Source organism: Haemorhous mexicanus, chromosome 9 (assembly GCF_027477595.1).
Source record: "Haemorhous mexicanus isolate bHaeMex1 chromosome 9, bHaeMex1.pri, whole genome shotgun sequence".
Lineage (NCBI taxonomy): Eukaryota > Metazoa > Chordata > Aves > Passeriformes > Fringillidae > Haemorhous > Haemorhous mexicanus.
In genome coordinates, this window is record NC_082349.1 from 21,095,956 (window position 1) to 21,119,673 (window position 23,718).

The following is a 23,718-nucleotide window of genomic DNA, read 5'->3' on the forward strand; positions in this document are numbered from 1 at the left end:
CGGTATCAAAATTCAGTACAGCAATTCTACATTTCACAGGCATTTGGGAATAATCACTACAATTTCAGTTGTTTATTTTTGAAGTTCTAATTACAAGACTACCATGACCATAAAAGAAAGTTAAAAGTGCATCTCTCAAAGGAAGGAAAATTACATGTTTACACAGGAGAATGACAAAGTAGAAACCACAGAGAAATATCACAAACTAGAGCTTAAACTGAAGTTACAAAGCCTCCATAGTGAATAATAATTCATGGGCAAATGAGCGAAATTAAGAATTAATGTTAGATTAATCCTGTGAAAGCAATATCTGGAGTTCATTTAAACTGCTGTGAAAATTAATGCCGTGAAAAAAATCTCATTTTGCCTTACAGCAAAGAATAATAAAAACAAATAAATATGCCATTAACATAATCAAAGATGGGGGCACATATTTCCTCTCTGAACAGAAGAAATGCAACATGGTCTAGAATAAGCTTTAGAAATTGTGAATAAAGTTGATTAAATAAATGACAAAAATAATTAAAAACTTTTTCACATTAATCAAAAGATCAAAAGGGAAAAAAAGACTCCTTTAACAAGTCTTGGTGATGCAGGGGAGTTCTGGTTTTCGTAGCAGACCAGAACCTGTCCCTGCACACCTGCAAGAATCCCAGCACAGGGCTGCAAGGAGCCCTGAGCCACACGAGACAAGATGCTGTGGGATTCAATGGCAAAATTATCTGTCCTGATGCATGGGTGGGCGTGGATTGGCAAAATCACAGGAGGCTTCATGGTTCTCAAAACAAAGAGGGGCAAGTCTGGTGAACTGAATATCCCTTACTTGTTTCAACATGATATTTCCCAGCATACAAAAAATCTCTTGCAAACGATTCCACCCACGCAGACCCTTTTCCTTAGAGGGATTCTCACTTATCTGGCATAATCAAACCCAGTAGACATATGGCTTACTCTTCACAGCTAATTACAGCTCCTTCAAGATATCTTTTTTTTAAAAAAAAAAAGACTGTACAGATAAAATTACGAATTTTAGGTAGGTAACTAGCAAATATTATTCCCAAAGTGTACTGCCAAGTTACATTTTAGAGCTATCAATATGTACACAAACAAAAGCAAGATTTATACATAAGAGGAATAGAAAAACTTTTTCAGGAACTGATGTGAAAACTTGGAGGGGGTGGGCACAGAGGCCCACAATGACACCCACACACACTGGGGAAGCCAGGGAAGCATTTCCCAGAAAACGTGCAGAGAAAAGGACGGAGAAAGGAACTGTATGACTAGAGACAACAGAAGACTACAGGAATCTTCCCTGCTCTTAAACAGAAACCATTAAGCATTCCAGTCTCTAGTCAAGATTAGAACACAGATTCAACGTCCACAGAACAAAAGATAATGCTTACCCATTGAACCACTCCTATTACACCACAGCTTAAAACAGCACTGTCAAGAAACAGAACCAAACCTACCGAGAGGCATTTTTCCGGCAGTTGCGGTTTCCCTAAAGAATTCTGAGAAAATGTCAAGAATACTTACACCAGTAACCACACGTGGAATCACCACTTCTGGTCAACACACTATTTCAGTATCATATACGTGTAAATGTATTTGCTCCAACAAAAGGTGGGGCAAAGCAAGATTCTCCTTCTACTTGAAATTTCAGTTCTTTGGTTCTGAGACACTACAGAAACAACTAAGAGTTCCCAAATGTCAAGGTCCACAGGGATGACTGCAGTTATGTATGGGCTGAATTGTCTGATAAACAGAATTGCAATAGTCATTCAGCAAAACAAACTTAAATGCAGCAAAATGTCTGATTTTCAATAACTGACAAAAGAAAGATTTAGGAGTTTTTCAGAACAGTGATCATTTGAAGCCCTATACAGTTGATATGAGGGAACCTAAAATATTGTGCAATTCTGAACTCCAAAATTACAATGTACTAGACACGTTAAAGTCCCTAGCATGCAATTTAGCACTTTGCATGTGCTTTTTTTGCTTTGCTCTCTTCCTTTCAGCAGAGCTTTAATCCCTTTTATGCATTTAACCCTAAAAGATCACCCAGCTCTCTTCCAAAGCAGGGACTCTGACAGATGCTCCTGTACTTTGAATGAGGCTTAACTGGATTTTAGTTTAAGTGCAAAAGTAGCACTCCTTGCCTGTACAAAGCCCAGAACAACAGGGATTCCATGCCTGGTGCTGCTCTGCAACAAACAATGTACAAAGGGCTGCAGAGCTTTGCACACATACGACCAGCAGGAACAGTCAACAAAAACCAGGTCTTTAGTAAAGATTCCTAACTGACATTCTGGCCAGCTACAAGACACAAAAAAAGAAACATTTATACTCCAAAACATCCCACAACTAATACATTCCTTCACACTGAAAAGCACGATAACTCGGTGATTTGCCTGCAGGGAACCTGACACTGGGAGGTATTAGCAAGAGGCTTCCAGGCATAAAAGGAAGATGTGTATACTGCCCCCACCCCAGTACAGCTCCTTTGCACTGCCCAACACCATGAGACAAAGGTTAAGCAGGTCTTTAGAAGTCACATCAAAGTCACAGTCACTTCAAGAAGATGCGAACATCCAAGTTTGTTTTTCAGTACATAGGCAGTTTATGCAAAATATGACACAAAATTCAAATCTACAGCGCTGGAAGAGGAAGCACACCTCAGCCCACACCCTGGTGAGTGGCTCTGCTCCTCATTCATGTTTCATGCACTGCTGGCAAGAGCACTGGTCTCACACTGTACATCATTAACTCTTTACTTCATTAGGAACTCTAACTCTTTTGCAGGGGGCAAAAAAGCCATATTTATTATGGCTTGACTAGACTTACAGTTGTAGGTCAGACTCTCCAGTTTATGTAAGAACTTGAATATGCCTTGCCAAAACATTATTTTGTAATTTCCTGCAGCCGTACTCTTCAGTTCATCACATCAAATTATTCCTGTGCCTGCTTACAGCAGCAGTACACTAGAGGGACTATTTTACAACTTTCCATAGCAGCAGCGTGTCTGAGTTTAAAATGTCCCTTTCCAAAGTATTTCAGTGGTGTCTCTTTTTAATCTTGTTTCTTTAAGAAGAACTTGCAAATCATGCAATTCAAGAACAGTTGGGTACATTTTAAGAGTACTTTTCCCCTTTTAGAAGAAACAGAAGTAAATGATCTTGCAACTCACTGTCTCACCAAACAAGCAATAATTCTGTGCTACTGACTGCTACTATAAGAACTATGCCCAATTTATATTTCTGATATTTACCTAAACTGAAAGTATTAAGTCATCAACAAATATTGATGGCATTAGTTTCATAGCTTATGCCAATAAATCCTAGAGAGACTCACTTGTGGTTAGATCATCAAAGCAGTTGCTTCCATGCAGGCACTTAAATCAGGTTATGTCTTCCTAAAAACACAGTAAAAGTCAGAGCTTTGGGCAGATCATGAAAAATAAAAAGCCAATGCATATAGAAATCCAGTGTTTCTGGAGAACACAACATTTTGCATTCTCTGCAACATGGGGTGAAGGCTCGTATGAGGCCTAAGTGCCACATCTCCAGGACACTTTAAAGCCAGAACTGCCAGCCATGCCCACATGCTGAGTTGGCATGAAGCTGTTTTCACTCATTCACCAGCCTGGTGAGGAGGAGGGGAAAGAGAAAGATTATTTTTGTGTCTCTGTCACTCGGAGACAAGATGAAAATGAGAAACATAAATATATTTTCAAATTACTTATATTAAGGAAGGTTCATTTTTCGCTACCGTAGAGTACCAGGCTCTGGACAACCCTAGATCAATACTTCATTTGGCACAGAGCAGGGTGGGGGGCAGTTGAAATATATCTGTATTAATATGTATTAATATTTTACACTAATACCTCACTAACTTTTGAACCAAAAGATCTCTAGGAACTGCTACATTTCCACTTAACTTGGTTAACAGATTAAAAAAAAAAGGAAAAAAACCCCAAGCATTAAGCCAGACAACTTCAGGATGATTACACAGCTGCTGATCTAATGAGCATATTATTCCAAGTAAAGCATGTTCATAAGGTAAATTGAACATTTTCTCTCCATCTGCCTTGTTTGGGTACCATTTTAGTAGTCTGTGTTGCTTCAGGTTAGTTTTAATCAAACCACAAGTCTCTAGGGAAGGAGAAAGGATGAGGGCTTTTCCAAAATGCAAAATGAATGAAAACTCCTTCAAATGAAAGGAAAGAAGGGGCGGAGGGGAGAATTAAAAAAAAAAAAAAAAAAAGAGAGAAGAAAAAACCTGACCTAAAAGCAAAACTCTGTTTCACATACAGGACCTTAAAAACAAAAACCAAATTTCAAATGCCAGCTATGCAAATATGCCTCTACTAAATACTGTTGTGGCATGCACTGAAGTGTCAAAGCCATACAGACACAATGATGTGAAAGACAATTTACAGCCTTGGCACCTGCACCAACACCTCCTTAGGAACAGGACAGACTGCAGACCTCCAGCAGGTAGAAATATCATCATCTGTGTTTGATTACACATTACATTGCTGATTTTTACTTCATTCAAACAATGAAATCTGGGTTTTAGGTGTAGAGCACTGATAGGTGCAATCCAAAGGAAAGGCACAAATTTACTTTCCACTGGGGTAATCACCAGCTGTGGGATGCTGCCAGTTTTCTCACTGACATCACCTTCAGCCATCCTGATACTGGCTCTTTCATTGTCCGTGTCCATTCTTCCATTTCCACTGAACTACACCCTGACGAAACACATCTGAGGAGTACTTCATCCCTCCTTCCCACCTATGCTTAGTGCTGGATAGGAGAAGGAAGGAAAATAGACCGACCGTCCCAGGGAACCGTGGCAGAGAAATTCACAACCCCGAGCCAAGTCTTTGTGACTGACAGAAGCCTGCCAGCAACTGTGAAAAAAAGGTTTGAAACCAGGTGCCAAATGCTTTCATGCAGAGGCAGCAAGGGTACGATTGCTGTAAAAGCTGGTTTTGGCAGTCATGCACGTTTCCTCTGAGCCCTGAGCCCCAGCTGCGAGAGGAGAGCTCAGAGGTGCTGTTGTGCCGCAGGGGAAAGCCTGGCTGGCTCTGGGCATGCAGACCTTCATATCCTACACGCATTGCCCTAGGGAAGGCTCCTCTCAGATGCATTCTCCCTAGTGTTAGTGTCTCCACAATAAAGTGGCAGGAAAGTTTCTCCATAGTGAAAGAAAGAAAAAGAAAAATAAAAAAGGGGCAAAGACAAAAAAACTCCTGGGTGTTGCCGATCTGTTCGTAGATAAGCTAAACACAAAGATGCAAACCGCTGGCACATCAAAAGCCCCGGGGAATCAAGAGTTACAGAACGTGCAACTTTTTCTCCAAGGTCTTCTAAGAAGGAGAGAGGTGAGACGGGCAGTTTGGAACCAGGAAGGCAGGCAAAGCTCCTAGGACACTATTTTTACAAACCACTCAAAGATAGGAGGACAGATGACCTTATGTCCAAAAGGACAGGTTGATGCCAAGAATATTTACCACCTTCTGCACACTGAATATTTTACTCCTTTTATCAGAAGTGATGACTCTGATCATGCAAACTCTGGAACTAGAACAATGGGACCAGCTGACAGAACTGCACACGTGAAGCCTAAACATTAAAGGAGGAAAAACCAAATGCTCTCTGAGAATCTCTAAACCTCAATATCATGTTATTAGAACTATAATGAGCAAGTCTTGACTAATCAATATCCAACAACGGACACAAATGTAGGTATAGTTTTAAAAATTGTCCTTAAAACCCCATTTTTCAAAGTTTAGGTCTCTGACAAGGCTACAGTCGCTAGTCCAAAAGCAAGAAAGGTTCCCTAGATGGCTCTTACAGGGAAATGAAAAAGTTGAAATTGCACAAGAAGCACAGTCCTGCACATCCCTTGGTTCATTCTGTCTGCAAGGCCGAGAGGCTCCCTAACGCAAGCACAGAGGGAAGGAGTTGGAGCAGCTGCTTCCTGTCTGCTCGTGGTTTTGATTCTTTGAATACCTTCAGCCCTCACCATGCCTTCTGGGGTGTTAAATTTGGGGCTGGTTTTTTTGGCTGGGTTTGAGTTTTTTTCTTCTTCTTTTTTTTTTTTTTTTTTTTTTTTTTTAAGATCTTGCTTAGAGAATGACAACCTTTAAGCACTGCTGTGTTGTAAACACTGCAACTAACAGCAAAAGTGCAGACTGCCTCAGAGCTCTTCTAAACATGCAATTGGAGTTTGTCCTTTCAGGTGCATGTACTACTTTTCAGGTTTTGCATGAAGGGCAAAAGAGTACCAAAGGATATTCCTAGGACAGTACAGCAAAACCTATCTGCTATTAAGTCATTCCAGTTCCCTTGAGAATAAACACTACAGGATAACCTACACTTAGAAACAGCATCGTCAGGCTGCATTCAACTTTGATCAAGTGCTTGTTTTCAATGCTTTTTGAACACTTACTGATGATACCACAATTTTTTTACCATATTTTATATAGGTCATAACAGTAATCAATCATGAAAGAAATTCATTTTTCCTGCATTTTAAACAGAATACTTTAACACAATTTCTTTTTTTACCTAAATGTAAGCATTCCTTTTAAAATCCCTAATGACTGAACAGAGGTGTTCAGACTTGGTTAAGTGGGGTCATGTGGGGTTTTTTTCAATATGAAAGGACAGAAATCAATGCTTTGTGTTTTCAAAAGTTACATTTCTTTTGCCCCTGCCCTTTGACAGACTTCAGATGACTATTTTTACATGTTTCAAAAAGAACAAGTAAATTCTCTAAACTGCAACCACCAGTTCGTACATTCCATATATACATTTTGGGTGCTTGTGACCTTGGATGTTTAAAATTGGCATACAGATATTTTAGAAGGAAATTAGTGCTTACATATTCATTATTGATTGCACCTCCAGTACTGTTTTAGGTATGCATCCTGCAGTTTAAATGCCATGTGGTTTCCTCACTCCCACTGTGTTATTTCACTTTAATATTTAAACAGCTTCTTTGTCAATTTTGACCCTTGCAAGAACAATACTCAGATGAGGCTGTGTAATGGAGTTTTTCTTCTTCTCTTGTGCTAAAAGCAGAGGAAGAGTTTTTCTTCCTGTCTTGGGTGAACAAGTCACTGCCACACTCGTCCCTTTTCTGAGTTTACTTTAACCATTAACTACATTAATTTAACTTAGTGGTACCAGGCCACACCTGAACCATGAATTGAATACATAATCAGTGAAGACAGGAATATTTAGTAGGCATAAATACACACTATCTCCTTATCATAAATACACAGCGTATCTCCTTATACGCTGCAAGAAAAAAAACTTCTCTGCTACAGTGCAAAGGGAAGTAAGCTGTTCTCCTTGTTGCAGTTACCCTCCAGCTCACTCACAGTGGCTCACAAAAGCCCACAGCACTCTTTCAGGCCTGACACTCTTAGGAGATCTCCCTACCAGAAGAGACAAGGGATTAGATCAGCCCAACAGAAAAGCACCTGCCTCCAACACTACAAAAAGATACACAGTAAACAGGATGGCATAACTCAGACATTGCAATGTCTTCACTCATTTTAAAAATCATCAGCTTTGGTACGGGATTTAAAAAAATGAAACTTGGGAGGACATGCTGCAACGGAAGTGGCATTGTCAGCTTCTATTATTGAAACTTGGCAAGAGCTGTGGTTTGGTTTTCTCCCTAATCATATGTTCACTTCGATTTGAAAAAAAAAAAAAACTAAGTACACTTGCAGTAGTGGAAGAAAATATGCAGAAAAATACATTCCCATCATATTTGTACCCAATTCTCCTTGAGCTGGATCCTTATACTGAAAATTACAAAATGAATGAGAGAAACTAACTTGCTATTTTTATTTTTTACAGTCTAATTATTGTCTTATTACTAAGAACATGCAGCAGCTTGCAGGCTGTATTATCTATATGCTACACTTGCAAAATGCCACTGCAGAACTAAACAGAGAAAGTGGGATTGATTCCTTTTTTTTTCAATGCTTCTTCAAATGTTGTTCTTTAGCTTTTACTTGTCTGGAGCTTGAAAAGAACATTCTGAGCTCTTAAAGTCTGTGATGAAGATCACAGTATGTATTTTAGATGTAGATACTATGATAAATAAGAGCAACCCAGGAGATAGCCTATTATTCACCATATAGTCATATTTACTATTAAGATGTCTCTTGGAATTTCAGAAGCTCTGCTGACTACAGAAAACTTTGTCCTCTACTTGGTGCTCTTCACCCACTGTTCTAACCCAACTCTATGGTCATGTCATTATCTACATTTGAGAATTGACAGGCAGAGACAGAGGAAGGGATAGATTTCTTAGCATGTTCTTCTGAAGGGCAGGTAAGGGCCACTGCTTATTTGCCAGCTGTGCCACTTCAAGAGGCAATAATCTCTGCCATTAATATTGCCTCTTGAAGCACACAGCACTGTACCTGACTTTTGCTCTATAGGGTTTATAGACATTTCCAAATATTTATTGAAGAATTGTGCTTCAAAACATTTGTGAAAGGGCACAGGACTGAAAACATCCCAGATTGGTAACAAGTCAAAAAGCTTCATCTAAGGCCAACTTCAGTCATCACTATTTATGATAAAAACACCAGTAGCACATATGAGTTCAGTGAATTCTTGACATGAATTTAGTTGGGCATTTCAGTCCAATACAGTGAGTCCAATCCAAGCCCAACATCCCAAGTATTATTAGTCCTGCTCCAGTCAATCTCAGCAGCAGCCTACAGTGAGCAAATGCAAGAGCCAAATGCAGGCAAGCATATGTACCTAGAAAACACACCAGAAAAAGTCATGCTTTGTGAAGGCTCCCACATAATTTGTGTCAATGCAGAAAGGCATTTTGGGGAGAAAAAATTCAGAAAAAATACATTTCAATTAAGCAGTGTTGCATAAGTGGTTTTATCAAACATATAACATGGAAGGTAACTCTTGTTCCATACCAACATTCTCCTAGCATTTTGGCATAGATATTATGGTCTCAATGAAAGCCACTATTTGTGCAAGAGTTACATTTTTATGGGTCAAATATCGCAGCAGAGATTTCAAATTCAAAGCTGCAATTCATATCCAGCAGTAATCTGAATTACACCTTCACCTTCTTCGGTTTTTTACATCAAACTTCAAATCTAAAACCAAGATCAAAATATATACAAGCTGATGAACGTTAAATTGAGTGAAACAGCCTCAGTGCTGAATTTTTTAAAAGCTATTCAGCATTGCAGCTTGTAATTTTATCCCACACTACCTGTAATGTTTCTCAAAATTGTGTTCCTCCACATATCTTCCTTTTTACTTGGCAGGCACTAACTTTACTGCTCACAGGTATTTCCAACAGCACAAAAATTCCCTTACTGCATTCATACCAAAAATAGTAGCAATGAAACAGCGTCAAAACCAGCCTAACTGAGGCAGATGCATGAAATATAATCTTCAAACAACAGCCAGAAGATTGAGAGACAGAAGTTTCAGGAAATAAGAGCGATGTCAACAGGAGAAAGATGTAAGTTGAAGGAGGGAGAATGAGGCACTAGAGGAAGAGGACAAATATAACTAACAAGACTTAATGTAGTCAACTTCTGAAGGGGCTTGAGATTAAAAAACCATCACCTCAAAAAAGAGAAAACAAGGTAAGGAAACTGAAACAAAACCTGTAAAGCAAATGAAACACAAAATGAGAACAAGGAAAGTAAGAGTTCCCTCCATGGTAATATGTTACAGACATGATCCATGTTTTCCACCAAAAGGAACAAAAATATCAACACAGACTTTGCAAGCTGCATAAATGCTGTTGGCTTGTTGCTGTAGCTGAGCTACCACATGCAGAGCACACACAGATTTTGTGAGGTGTCTGAATGAGGACAAGACACAGTCTAGATTTAGATTTAGCTTTGGGAAACCTTAAATTACTGCTGTTCAAGGATAATACAGCCATAAAAACCACCCTCATCCAATAATTTTACACTGTAGCCTATGGAGAAATGCCCTTAAGACCTGCATACAACAAATTATAATTATTGATTTTATATTAAGATGAAGGTCTAGCTGTTGGTCAAAATTATGTGTTACGTATATAACAAACAGGCCAGACTACTGCTGGACAAGTTTAAGTTTCAGTGGATTTTTGATTACTGATGTACTTCAGTTTCTCACTGTCTATGACACTCAGAACATGCACCATGCATGTTCAGAACAACCCCTACTACAGCTCATCAAGATCCAACAGAGCAGGCAAGGAAAATAGCTTCTGATGGGACTCTCTGCCTTGCTAGTTCAGGGCTCCTCTGTCTATGAGAAGCTGCACAGAAAGGGCACTTTTTTCCCTTAAGACTTTAGCCTGCCAAGTGACCTAAGATGGAGCAGTTTAAAGCCATCATAAGGTCTGAGGCACCCTTGCCAGAGGGACTCTTTCCTACTGGCCAAACAGCTTTGAAACCAAGGTACAAGGTCACAATGCACTTGAGAATGCTGACTTTGCTTTTAACATTTTACCTTACACTATCAAACAAATTTATTCAATTCCCCTTCATAGCCAGAGTTCTACACCTGCAAACAAGCAAAGAAGCAGTCATTACTCTGGTACCATACCTACCAAAGCAACCCATTTCACTGCCTGAACAAACTGTTTTCAATGTGCACACAAAGAGCAGAACAAGAGTTCATGTTAGTAAACTTAGATTACAAGCTTCATAATTTTCATTGTATCAGAGGACTAATTTTTTTTTCCAAATAATCTCATAAATCAGCATAGAAAGCTGCTCAATTTCTCCAATTTCTCCATGAGCCTATATTATTTTTACTTGAAAAAATATACTTTCTCTCAAATGCTTCTGAAAACAGCAGCCTCTAAACCAGCATCTGTATTCATTTTCCATTTCTGGGCAACCAGCTGGAAAATAATTCTGCTTCTTGGGTTTTCATTCTCAGTAGAGTAATGCAATAAAGCATCTTTCACAACTCCCAGAAAAATATATTTAAGGAGAAAACAAGCCTACGCTCAGTAACTTGTTCTCACTTTCCTGAAGGAGACACATCTTTTCATTTAGTCATAGCCAGAAACATCCTGACAACATTCCCTGTTGGTTTATTTGCACATACTCCATCTACATCAACAGTAAGAGATGAAGACCTGTCTTTCAGACCTTTCTATGCCTCAGATAGATCAGACTGCCAGCACTTCCCTGAGTCTCTGCTTCTGCAAACACACACAAGCAGAAATGCCCTATAAAAGCATGAACACACCGTAGAGCACACTGCACTTCCCTGCCTTGCATGGCATTTTTGGGGTCAGCCCAGAGCTGTGTATTGGCACAAGACTCTTGCTGTTTTCTACATAGCATTTATTCTGCAAAGTAAATGCCTGATCATCTTGATCAGCTTCTGGAGTTCATAATCCAGGCTTCTAAAAAGTGCTATTGTTCAAACATTTTTTACTGCCTTGTTTTTTTCTAACACAAGCCCTGTTTTCTGGATTTAAACATCCCAAGTAGTTTTTAGTCACATTTGTGAGTACTGATTTGGTAAGAAATAGAAAGCCAAGCCCTCCTCTCAATGTTCTTTATTTCAGTTTTAAATGAAGAATCAGTTAACTTCATCTTGGAATTTGATAAATGAGCTCTGATACATTCAGGAAAAGTAAATCTGGTATAGGTCCACATGTCTGGTTTCTTGAGACATCCTAGCAGTTCATATATGCATACATTAATCAAAATACATTACAGAACAATATATGAAGTATAGACAGTTACATGAATAATCTTGCCTAAACACTTGTCTGTTGCATTACAAACAGACTACTACTTATTCTCAACTTTCTGCAAGAAAATATGGTTCTAAATAAAATATACAGCTTAGTTAAAACCTCCTTTTGACAGTTTCCAAATAAACAACAGTGTCTTAACCACTTGTAAATTCTAAAGTAGTTTTACTAAACATCTGCTGTCAAAATCCTAAGTTCCTTCTCACAACTTTATCTTTAGAGTGGGGGGGGTCTGCTTGGACAAAGGAAATAAAACTCCATCAAAATATCAGTGCTCAGAACTCTTTTTTCCTGAGTTTTGGTGATGCAAGACAACATCAAAGACTGTTCTCACTGTACAGTGAGAACATACAAAAATATGCTCTGAATAAAAAGCAGGAGAAAGCCAACGAAACCAAATTGAATACTTCTTCTTTAGAAAAGAAAACTTAAGAAAGAATTAACCTCATATTCAGGTTATAAAAAACTGCAGGAACTTCAACAGAGCCATAGTTCTCCCTCTGATGAGTAGAGGGTACTTGTCTGCTATGCAGAAAAATCTAAAGATGCATTTAAATAAGCACAGGAATAACAGGACCAGTCTTCTAGCAAAACCAAGAGACGAAACAAAACTCCAGAAACAAACCTGAAATGCATGAATGGAAAAGGCCCAAGAAGCACTGCCTGGATGGGGATGTAGACCAGACTGCAGGGCAGAGTGGTGAGAAAGGCAAAGGAGACAAGGCAGTGATGAAGAGTAAATAGTAACTAACCACAGAAAATCAGCTGAAACATTAAGTGATGAAAGCCTAAGTAGGAATGATCAGATGGCATTCCTGGGGTGTCAGGCAAGGGTGAGCACAGGGCAGCTCCAAGAGGCAGGTGTGGAAGAAGGAAAGCAGCAGTTCTGCTGCCCAGAGCACTCAGCTACTTGCTGTGGTTATGGCTTTATTAACCTGAAGTCTGAAAGTAGCACCTTTTCCTAGTATTTAGCAGACTGTTCGAGACATGGGTGGATTAGTCACTTCCCCAAGAGAAACAGACATAAGCAATTACCTAAAAGCCCCACAATTTGAATAGAAATATTCTCATGTACTCCCATTTAACTCTGTATCCAGCATCAGCATGGTTAATCTAATTAATAATACACACAAAGGCAAGATTTAAAATCAGTTTGGTTGTGACTCCTACAGATTCCAAATTCATGCCACCCAGTTGTGGGTGGCAAACCTTTATCAAAAAAAATCCAAAATGTAAATGTGAATTACTTTGTTTCAAAAACCAAAGTACATGTTATGCTCAAGTTCCTAGCATTCAAGTTCTTTGATTAAGTTTTGGCGAGATGCTTGCTAGATATAGGAAAACTACTCTATTCCCTATGCTCTGAAAAAGAGATGAATTCATATTCCAGTTTGTTTAATTTTATAATGAAAGCTCCATGGAAAGAGAGACAGTATTGAGAATTTTACATCAGATGTCTGATCTAGAATCCACTTTTACCATGACAAAACAACATGATAAAATGTGTTAGCAATTATTAATATAAATAAAAATATTTATCCTAATTTAAAGCAACTTTGTAGTAATTTGGCCAGGAAAAACCTGTTTGTTTTCTAATATGGTGTGATCATGCTTTTAACAAACATGTTTTTGCCACAAAATATGTAACTGAGAAAAACCATCTTATATCCAGCCAAGTTAGCATATACAAAAATGTAGACCTCACCACTTTGAAAACAGTATGACAACATTTCTAATCAGGTGGTTTAAGGACTTTAATTAACTTCAGTGAGTTAATTGAACGCCAAGATTCCTAATGAAGCTTGTTTACTAAAACCCAGATTGTTTCTCACAGATCTCAGACTGTGTCCAACCACTGTTTAAGGTACTCAGTTGGTGTCAACTTTCCTTTTAGTTAGCTGAAAAACTCTAAGGGAGGTCCTCCCCAAGTCAGAACACTGAAATTCAGTCTCAGAATAAACCCAGAACTACATCACTCAACAATATTTAGTAGAGCAAATAAGTCCTACAGGAGGCTGCCATATACACGAGTGCTTCAAACTCAACAGATGTTTATGTGTTTATAGATATAGCACTTTTCAAACAAGCTAGTGGTGACCAAAAGATATGATAAAATCATAAGAAATTGCAACAGCCAAGTAAATAATCTTAAAATGTGCACAGCTAAGTTGGCTAGCCACTTGTTTCAAACAGTTATTAATTTATTATCTAAGCGAGGAAAGCATTTGAAAGAAAACTTGAAGGTAAAATAGAAATTAAGAAATTAGGTCCTACTCCTTCTGCTGCTGCTTTTGAAGGCAGGAATACATTGCAGGGGATCATTCCACTGCATGGCAACTACAACGCTTTATCAGGACTTTGAAAGTGACAGTATTTAGACAAGTTAAGTCAACTGCTGCCACAAGCCTAGCACTGTGTCCCTTCCTCATGCCGTGTTTTATTCTGCAAGGCTTCTGTCACCTCCTAGTTATGTCCCCGAGCCCAGACACAACTCCCAAGGTATATTCAGGTGCAGCAGTCAGAGGGCACACAGCTGGGCCTATGCCTCTCCCTTCCACTAAGGAAGATCATTCTATTTTTGTCTATTACTGGGGGAGGAAAAAGCTACATTATGCCCTACTGAGTCACTGTGCAATCAACAGCATCACTTTAAACCGTGCTGTGAGTTTTGGACAACAGCAAAGGCTGAATGGGAATTAGTGTAAAACTCCCCAACCCAGTGGTGACCTACATTCAAATTTTTGCTCTACTCTTCTTCAAGGGCACAGGCAGTAAACCCTCCCTCAAGTAATCGACATATTTTGGTTAAAAAATGGATTACATAGTACACTGAATTATGCAGCTCTCATCAATTAGCCACTGCAAGAAACACACATCATGTTCTTCCATATAGTGACTGATGGAGTTTTGCTCCTATTAGTTCTACTTGAAAAACACCTTAAACCTCCCAGCACCTTAAAGTTGACTTGGGGAATAAATTTTACTTATGTGAACTAGCCCTCAGTTGGCTTTTCCAGAGTAATTCTGTGAAGTGTTCCTTACATGTTCCCAGAACAAAATGGGATCCAGTTGAAGACCTAAATGCAACCTACTCGAACTTTTATACAACTCTAATTTGGCAATTTTATCATATTAAAGTTAGAATTTGTGTATGAAAATATGTTCAGAATAGTACATTCCAAAAATTCAAGCAACACCATTTTGTCAGCCCCTTCAGCATCGTGCTGCATTACACAGTCTGTTACCTAAGGCTCTTCACAGGCTGGTCTAGAGACCCGTGCTGGCATATCTCAGTTTTAAACTCTACCTGGGTGAAAACTGTATTTACTTGTAGAAGTTAGCAGTGCCATTTAATTTCACTTTTGCTAACAGTTTTATTTGCCAGTACTTTTATTTCCTCTGTAATATTACTTTCTACTTAGCAACTGTCATTATTTACAACTGTTTCTCAACACATTGCCAAGTTTATCAGCTAATTACACTGAATGATTTAATTGTTGAATGGCTGGTTTGGAAATCAAATCCACAGTGTTCAACTACCAATGTTTCACCTTCAAAATCTCATGAAGAAAGGTATGAAAATGCAAACAACCTCTTTATTAGAACTTTTCCAAATAAATCTCATTTCATACATCGACGTTTCATAAACATCTAAGACCAAAAACCTATGATCCCACATTTCTGCTACAATACCTTTTGACAAAAAGAAAAAGCCATTTCCCCAAATGTTTCAGTATTTACACAGAAAGATACATTCATTTTTCTAGGAAGATAGTCTTTGTGATCTAATCAAATACAATGTAAGCTTTTCAGATTTACTCATCAATTCAAGTACCCATGCTTTTCAAAGGCACTTGCAGCTGACATTTATTCGTATCCCAACTATTGTATCAGAAGAACCAAAGAAGACAATTCTTGATTAGCAAACACTTCTCTAGCCTTGCCACCACCTCTAACACAGTTTGCAAACATTTCTAATTAATTCATACCTATTTCCTTTTTATGAAATACTCAAACTGTGTTTCCTGCTGCACACCATTCACTGCAGCTTTCACTTTCTACTGAAGCTGGACAGAACAAGCAGTGAATGAATTTACAAGCAATCTAACAACCAGAGCATGCCTCAGGTTGAACAAACCCTGAGCTTTTCATACTTAACAAAGAAACAAGGAGCAACTACTGGACTTTTCACTCTAAGTGCACTCCTGCTTTCCACAGACCTCCCAACCACACAGAGCAGAAGGCAGTGGCCCCCTTGCCTGCAGGAAGAGGGGGATCCCTGCAGACTGAGAAAGCCTGGCCTGCCTGCCTTTCCCCCAGCATAGGAACAGCTCCCAACTGTGGGCCAGGATGTCAGTAGCAGCTTCTCTTGGAGAATACTCCACATGCCTAACTCTTCAGAGAAAACAACAACACTGCCTAGGTGATGGTTTAAACCACATCCCCCTAGCTGCCAATTTGTGCCTCTGAGGTAGAGCTCAAGAGTAGCCCAATCACTCTGGTGGAGGTTTAGCACAGACACCCTTCAAACACCTTTGAAACCCATGATATAGAAGAGATGGGGGGAAGAAATGCAGAGGAGATGGTTCGGATGTTTTCAGTACTTCTCATCATTACAATGGGAAAAAAAAGGAGGCAAAACCCCAAATTTAGCAATTTTACTTAGTAATTATCTAACTTCTTCCTTCTAGAATGGAGCAATGAAAGTAATAAAACATTACTTTATAACTATGCATAATAATATATCAAACCAATTGAACTACTGCTGTCTTCATTAATGCATACACCAAAATACACTTGGCAAGCAACACAGGGATTGATATTTCAAGTTGTTCAGTTTTCAACACCATTTTCATTTGTTTGCACTTCTCTGCCTCCTTATCTTCCATTTTGTCAAGATACAGTCAGCTAAGACGCAAAGTGAACTGCAGGAAACAATAAGAAAAGCAGGGCAGAGTACAAAACTGTATTGTAGATAATTCATAGTGCTGCTTGGGTCAGCTTTTGCTAAGACAAAAGGCCAGGCACGGAGGAACCACACTGAACATGAGGAAAGAACAGTTTACCAGCACCATAGTAATTAAACTAAGCTTGATATGATCAAACCCCTTCAAGGATAAACAAAAAAGAAACTGAATACCTTTTATTTAGGTCCCACACAAAATCATTTCCCATTTTGAATGACTTTACTACTGCTTTTGAATAAGCATCCTACTGTATCTTATTTCAAGACAAAAAACCATTTCTTACCCTTCTTTGGCAGTGAACAATTTTTCTATCACAGAAGAAAATACACACACAAACATCTTCAAAGTTTATATAAACTTCCTCTGCAAATCACTCATTTATTACCTTCTGGTTTTATTTGTAACTAACAAGGTCCCTTACACACCAAGCATTTCAGCAGTTTTGTAACAGGCTAGTATCTTCTTATACATTTTGTCCAAAGCATCTCCATGGAAAAGAAAGCTGAAACCTATCCCTTTCTTCAGTTTCTTCCTTCCTCCACACACAGAAGTACATCTTGGAGAAGCTCAAGTGTCCTTTATCCCAAACCAGTCCATCTCACTGAAATGCTACTCCTGAAAACAAGCTAGCTTCTTGAGCAAACCACTAAGACCTTACTTCTGTAGTTGCTTTTACAACTAAAAGAGCTCAGACTATGAAGATACAGAGCTCTGCATTTAATAATTGAACTGATTAAAAAAAAAAAGCCTCTCTCTTCATTTTTATATCTTTACAGAAATACACTATAATGTTTTGGAATGTTCTGCAGTTTTAATACAACTTTTTCTATTATCCCACTGATAAAACTCAGCAAACAAAACGTGAAACAAGTGCAGATAATCACAACTGTTTCAGTTTTATTGACGATATTTTAGACACTTTTCCTGGAAGGATGTATCATTTTTTATAATAACGGTTGCTTTCTGTTGTGTTGTTTTTGGTGAGTGTATCTCATGCACATCTGTCCAATCTTCCTGGAATCCTTACACCTGAGGGAATACTAACACACCAGGATTCTCAACTTCAGCATGACCTTCTCCTGCATCATTGCCCAGATTTCCTTTGCAGTAAGGGAGTGACTAAAATGATCACCAACTACATGACTTGAATATATGCAACTTAATATTTTCACAGCAGTTGCTTGCTTTTACATAAAGCAGCCTTTTAAGTATCACCAGAGTGAGCTACACTAGGCATTGTTATATGCTTTTAAACAATTAAGTACTTATTTCATTGGTGGCACTTGATATTTGATCTCCTTGTCTGTCTTTTTAAAATCACAATTGAATATTGTACATTATTTCTAGACATCTAATGCAGTATCCCTACAGGGGGGATTGCTGTGTCTATATTAGATCTGTTCTATGATGAAAACACCTCATGCTCAGCTACACATTCTTTATGAAATTTAAAAGCACAGCACACAAAAGGTGTTTTTCTGACACTTAGTGGACACCATTTCACCCCCACAGGACCCCAAACACAGCTCTCTGAATCCAGGGAGCATCTGTTGACATCAACAGAACTAATCCTCAGATTCCCACTTCTGCAACACATTAGTTACAAACTTCCTTCAGAGAATAGGGATAGCAACAATTTGTTGTGTCCCAGCAAGCAACAAAGGCTGCTGCTGGAGGAGTGTGCAGGGCTCCGAGCTGAAAGAACAAGTACCAACAGTATTTGCTTATTCTGGCACACAGGTAGAAAGGAAGAACCTGACACCCCTGAGGTAGTGAAAAATGACTCTCCAGCATGGAATTCAGAATGAAAACACTGTCTGGCACCTCCAGTGTGTGGGAGAGCATTTCATGCTCTGTCAGGAACTTAATGCACTAACACTGAAATTTACTGATAGAAAGGTGAATGAGTGGGAATGGGTGAATACCACAGAACTCCAAGAAAATCAAGCTATATATAGTTTTTAAAAGCACGATTTAAAGAACCTTCCTACTGCTGTGTAATGTAGCCCCTCTTTTTTCAACCACTGTCTAAAAATAACAAACTGTGCTGTTATATTTTAAAGAGCTGAATACTCTAATCTTGTAACAGCTAATATCAATATTCATACAGAATGTACATATTAAAAACACATGAGGTTACTTGCTTCCATTTCTTACCCTATTCTTTAGCTATTTACATGTTGCTACTTCAGCCTCACCTCTGATTCCCATTCACTCTACATACACCCTTCTTTTTCTTTAATCAGTAAGAGATCAAAGTCTCTGAAAAGTGGAGCACAAAGTTCAAGTCAAATTTCCATATGCTATGTCAAAGCATCTGGAAACAGCTCATTTACCTCTAACTACTAAGTGCAAGTTTCACCATTACAACATTTTGTAACCAGTATTTCAAAAGGCTGTTAAAAGTCTTATGACTATATTGGCAGGATACAGCTACTACTTCTACAATGCTCTGGGTTTGTCTGCCATTTTCTTTAAAGAGATGAGAAATATCAGAGCATTCTAAAAAAATACAAGTTGGTTGCCATCTCCAGGTCTCTCACCTTATTTTTCTCCTTCAACCTTACTTCCTTGAAGGCATGTTGTTCATTTACAGCTGACACATTCCTATTGTTCCCTCCACTAGCATGTTTAAATAGTCACTGAAGTCTGTCATACTAAACAAAACATCCCACCCTAGGATAATAAATTCAATAGTAATTTCTTTATAAAACTAAACTGAAACATTTAAAAGCCCCAGATAAGGGTTACCGAGACACTTCAGCAACAGTTTATTTACATCTCACCAGTACTAAGACATCTGAAGACAGCTTCCAGTACATTCAAATGCATAAAAGGTAATGCACACACATCACATCACCTACTTGAGCAAGAGTTTAGAAAACAGTGGTTTAAAATCATACTCCCCCCTTTGTTTACACCTGTAATCATTTTAAGATCACTCATATTTTGCACACATTTAGAGAGAGCAGTTCAAAGAAGTTTTTTAGAAATGGCAGGATGGCTTGCTTGTAGTAGCAGGAAAAATCTGCAGCACTATTTTTTTTGGCTTTTTGCATACATACAACTTCTGTTCAAGGAAGCTGGACATGTACAGCTGTATCACAGTTGTTATTCAGAGGGAAATATAATGAAGGGGAAAGTTCAAAGCAAAGTGAAAAGCAAAGAACAACTTGAAAAAGATACACTTTCCTACTGTCACCACAGTTACTGACACTCAGAATTTCCAAAGTAGTAAGTACATTATTAGATATGGAATTGAAATCTCATGCCACTTCGAGATATTTTCTGCTAACTGTACAAACAATACACTTAAAGGTACACAAATAACTCAGCATACCTTTTCTTTACTTGCAATTTTATTAATTTAATACAGTTGCCATTTTTCCTTCCATTTCCATAGATGGCCTGAAGCTCACAGCCCCTTTCAGAAGGTCACCATGTACTCATTTTCCCGGGCTATAAAATATACAGCTCAGCCCTTCTGAACACTGCCTATGCCCAGCTCCCCTTGTGCATGGCAAGTTTCCACACAAGCACCCAATGGAACAGCTGAGCAGCAGAGCCATCAGGCACCTAAAAGCTGCCCAACAGAACCACTGCAAGGGCTGCACAGCCCTGCTCAACTCAGCATCTCTACCTCTGCTCGAGCAGCTGCTCCCACGCGCAGAGCTCATCTCATGAGAGAATCCCACACAGCAGCACCTCTCCAATTTGTCACTGCAGTTTCACCTGATAGCTTTCCAAGAAAGGTGACCTAAACTAGAGAAGTCATTGCTTGGATGCACTAAAAGTGCAAGTTCCAGGGATAATTCGTCTATTTGTGCTATATGGTGGCCACAAACAGTAAAAAAAATCCACGTCTTGACATTCAAATTGATTTTGGGAAGAACAATTAAATACTAACTAACATGGATGGAATACAGGGGACTTTTAATCAGCTATTCTACTTACACAATTCTGTTAAAATTACATATCAAGGGTACCAGAAACATTTTTGGGTTAAATTCACCATTAATTCAGAAACTGTTTTTGCTGGGTATTCAATGATGCAGCAAGAATAATTTGCACAGTAAAATCTTTTTTTAAAACTAGACTGTATTAAAAACAGGGTATCTTTACATGGCACAAAATGAGAAGCTTTCAGCAAGCAATTATAACATGCAATATGAAAAAAAATCCTTAGGCATAGGTATCAAAGACTGAATCAAGCTTTGATATATGATGTAAATACCTTAAATAGGACATTGCTGGTGCACACACCAAAAAAAAACCCCAACAATTTTAAATTCCTCCACTACTTGTACAATCAAAACAAAAACAAATCTCATTTTTGATAGCCCACATTTTTACAAAAGGACCGTATTTTAATGAAAAGCTCTGTCTTAAATATGTTTTATGAGGATAAGATGTTTAGCAAAACTGAAGAACAGGTGGAATTACCAGGTTAACTAATTTAATGCTCAAATGACTTAAACCAGAGAAAAGATTGAGAAAAATAATTAGCTATTTTGGTTCATGATAATCACAGAGCCATTTCAAACAATCATATTGCAGCCCTGATTCATTCTTGCACTCTTGTATCATCTTTACCTCTATGCCTACTTTTTAAAAGACCAATGCATAACAATCAGATAGTAAAATTATGATCTCTTCAAAAAAGTAATAATGCTTAAGATAACACGAAATTTGAATAAATAACTATTTTAGGTGCTACTTCAGGTAATTTTTAGACAATTTCCTGTGAAATTAGGGTAATGATACTATGACTCAAAAGCAGAAACTGAAGTTGAACTAAGCATGTTGGCAATGACAGATCAAACAGATATGTAGGAGGCTGAACAACAGATTGGAAAAAGCTTTACATGTAGCATAAGTAGTCAGACTTACAGAATAAGCTGGAAATATACTGTGTAAATTAGAATAGTCACATGAACCTATCATAGCTGTGTCTGAACTTTACAGCCGGTTAGGAAAAAAACAACCAACTGTCACAAAATAATTGTACAAAGGCAAATTATCTGGGTGAATTTCAAGCACCTGAGACAACAGAAACATGTTCTGTGCTCACAATGTTCATGGGCTCACAATGTACAGGCCCGGGGTTTCCAAATCCACACAACTTATGCCCAAGTGATTTCACCAAACAGCACTCACCCACACCTTGTTATCTTCCTCCATTTCATTTCCCTTTAACTCAGCATCTTTCTTAAGATACTTTTTCTGCTTTCTTAGTTCTTCCCCCCTCGTTTTTCAGAACAAATGCTCCATTATTCAAAACTTCTATTTCACAGCTACCAAAAAAAGCATTTTCCGTGCAAGCAGCAGAACACAGGTGTTACTTGGGATACAATCAAGAGCATCCTTACCTTTCCAAAATCCCTCACGTCAAACAAATCAAATGCTTCGAAAAGTTCACTTTTCTTCATTCCAAATATTTCACAACATGCTGAAAGAAAAGTCCTTATATTCTTCAAGCAGAGAAACTAGGGGAAAGAAAACAGAAATGCTAAGTGTCAAGTGTGTAAATTGGCAATTTACATGCTCACTTTGGTCACAAACACACCATGTCATTAACCAATACAATCAGCTCTAAGTCAGCACTTCCACTACGCTGTGATCCTCCACTGGTCCTAATTCAGCCATAAACTGAATTCTTTTCAGACTCAAAATAATGAACCAAATTCTGAGTAGACAATTTGCAAACAGGAACTATTTTCTCTCTTTTTACGTAAACAAAAAGATGTGACATGTGCTATTAGATCCATAACAGTCTTAAGACAGACTTACTTTTCAGCTCCCTACAGACAGCACAGAACAAAACAAATAAGTTACCTTTAAAAAGGTATATTAATATGTTAAATTTACTATTCATGTGTAAATCAATCATTTCATCTGTTAAATTCTAGTTTGAATGTTTAAGGAATGCATGTGCACTGTTTTCACACACTAAAGACTTTGTGAATACATATTCTCCCTCTGGCGTACAGAAGCAGATGAAGCTTGCAGTGAAGTAATTTAAATTTACCTAACAGAGATTTAAGATTCTCAGACCACTTGGAATTCCACACTGAAATCAAAGGCTATTTCCCTTTAAGTTATCCACATGCATGAGTGATCATCTGAGTCTGAAAAAAAATAAAGCCTCTGCCACAATGATCTCCTTAAAAGGCTTTTAATGCATTTTCCTGTGGATTATTTTGTTTGCCAGACCTTACCAGGCCAAAAGACAGTAACTGGCAAGAGCATCAGTAACTTCAGAGGGATAGCCAAAAAGGGTAATATGCACTCTTGATAACAATTAGCTCCATGAGGTACTAGTACCTTGTGAGGACATCAGCTTGATAAAGATGCTGCTGTAGTCTTATGAGCCAGAGTTGAAAAGCAAATACAATATTTATAAGCAGCAGCATTTCAAAGGATCCTGCACCCTGCTTTGAATATGCATTTTAAAAGTACTGACACAGCAACTCAATATTACAACAGAGTTCTGCATCTTTTAGTGGATTCATGAGGATCACTCATATGAGGATGGATTATAGAATTGCTCTATGTTACAACTTCCTGTTTTGATCAAAGCAGTATTTTTGATATTGAGTGTCACAGCTGTACCAATTCAACAGGTAGCCCTACTTCACATCTTACAGAACTTCCCAGTGAGACACAGGAACAGCAGAGCACCCGACAGACCAGATTTACAGCAAGGGCACACATTTGAAAGCACTGATCAACAAGAGATGCTGCAAGAGCAGACAGCTCCAGTCAATGGCTGTGGATATCAGGGCAACCAACAAGCTCCTCACAAAGCACCACAGAAATCATCCCTGTGCAACCCAAAGCTACCAGGAAAGCACCTGTGGCTGACCAGGGCCTCACCAACATGAAGGATTCTCAGCTGTGCTGGGTGGACCTGCAGCCTCCACCTTTTTCCCCCTTTCCAAAGAGCCTCTCCAGTATGTGCCTC

General features: G+C 38.5%; 1 protein-coding gene across 2 annotated transcripts in view; it reads right to left on the minus strand.

The window, feature by feature from the left end:
* Positions 1-23,718, minus strand: part of VAV3 (vav guanine nucleotide exchange factor 3) — a 144,344-nt gene that overhangs the window by 94,011 nt on the left and 26,615 nt on the right. The window contains exon 2 of one of the 2 annotated variants that reach the window (XM_059854419.1): positions 22,124-22,240. The exons of the other annotated variant lie outside the window; for it this stretch is intronic. Coding sequence (XP_059710402.1) covers positions 22,124-22,240 — 117 coding nt within the window. The remainder of the gene's footprint in view (positions 1-22,123; positions 22,241-23,718) is intronic. 2 annotated transcript variants of the gene reach the window in all.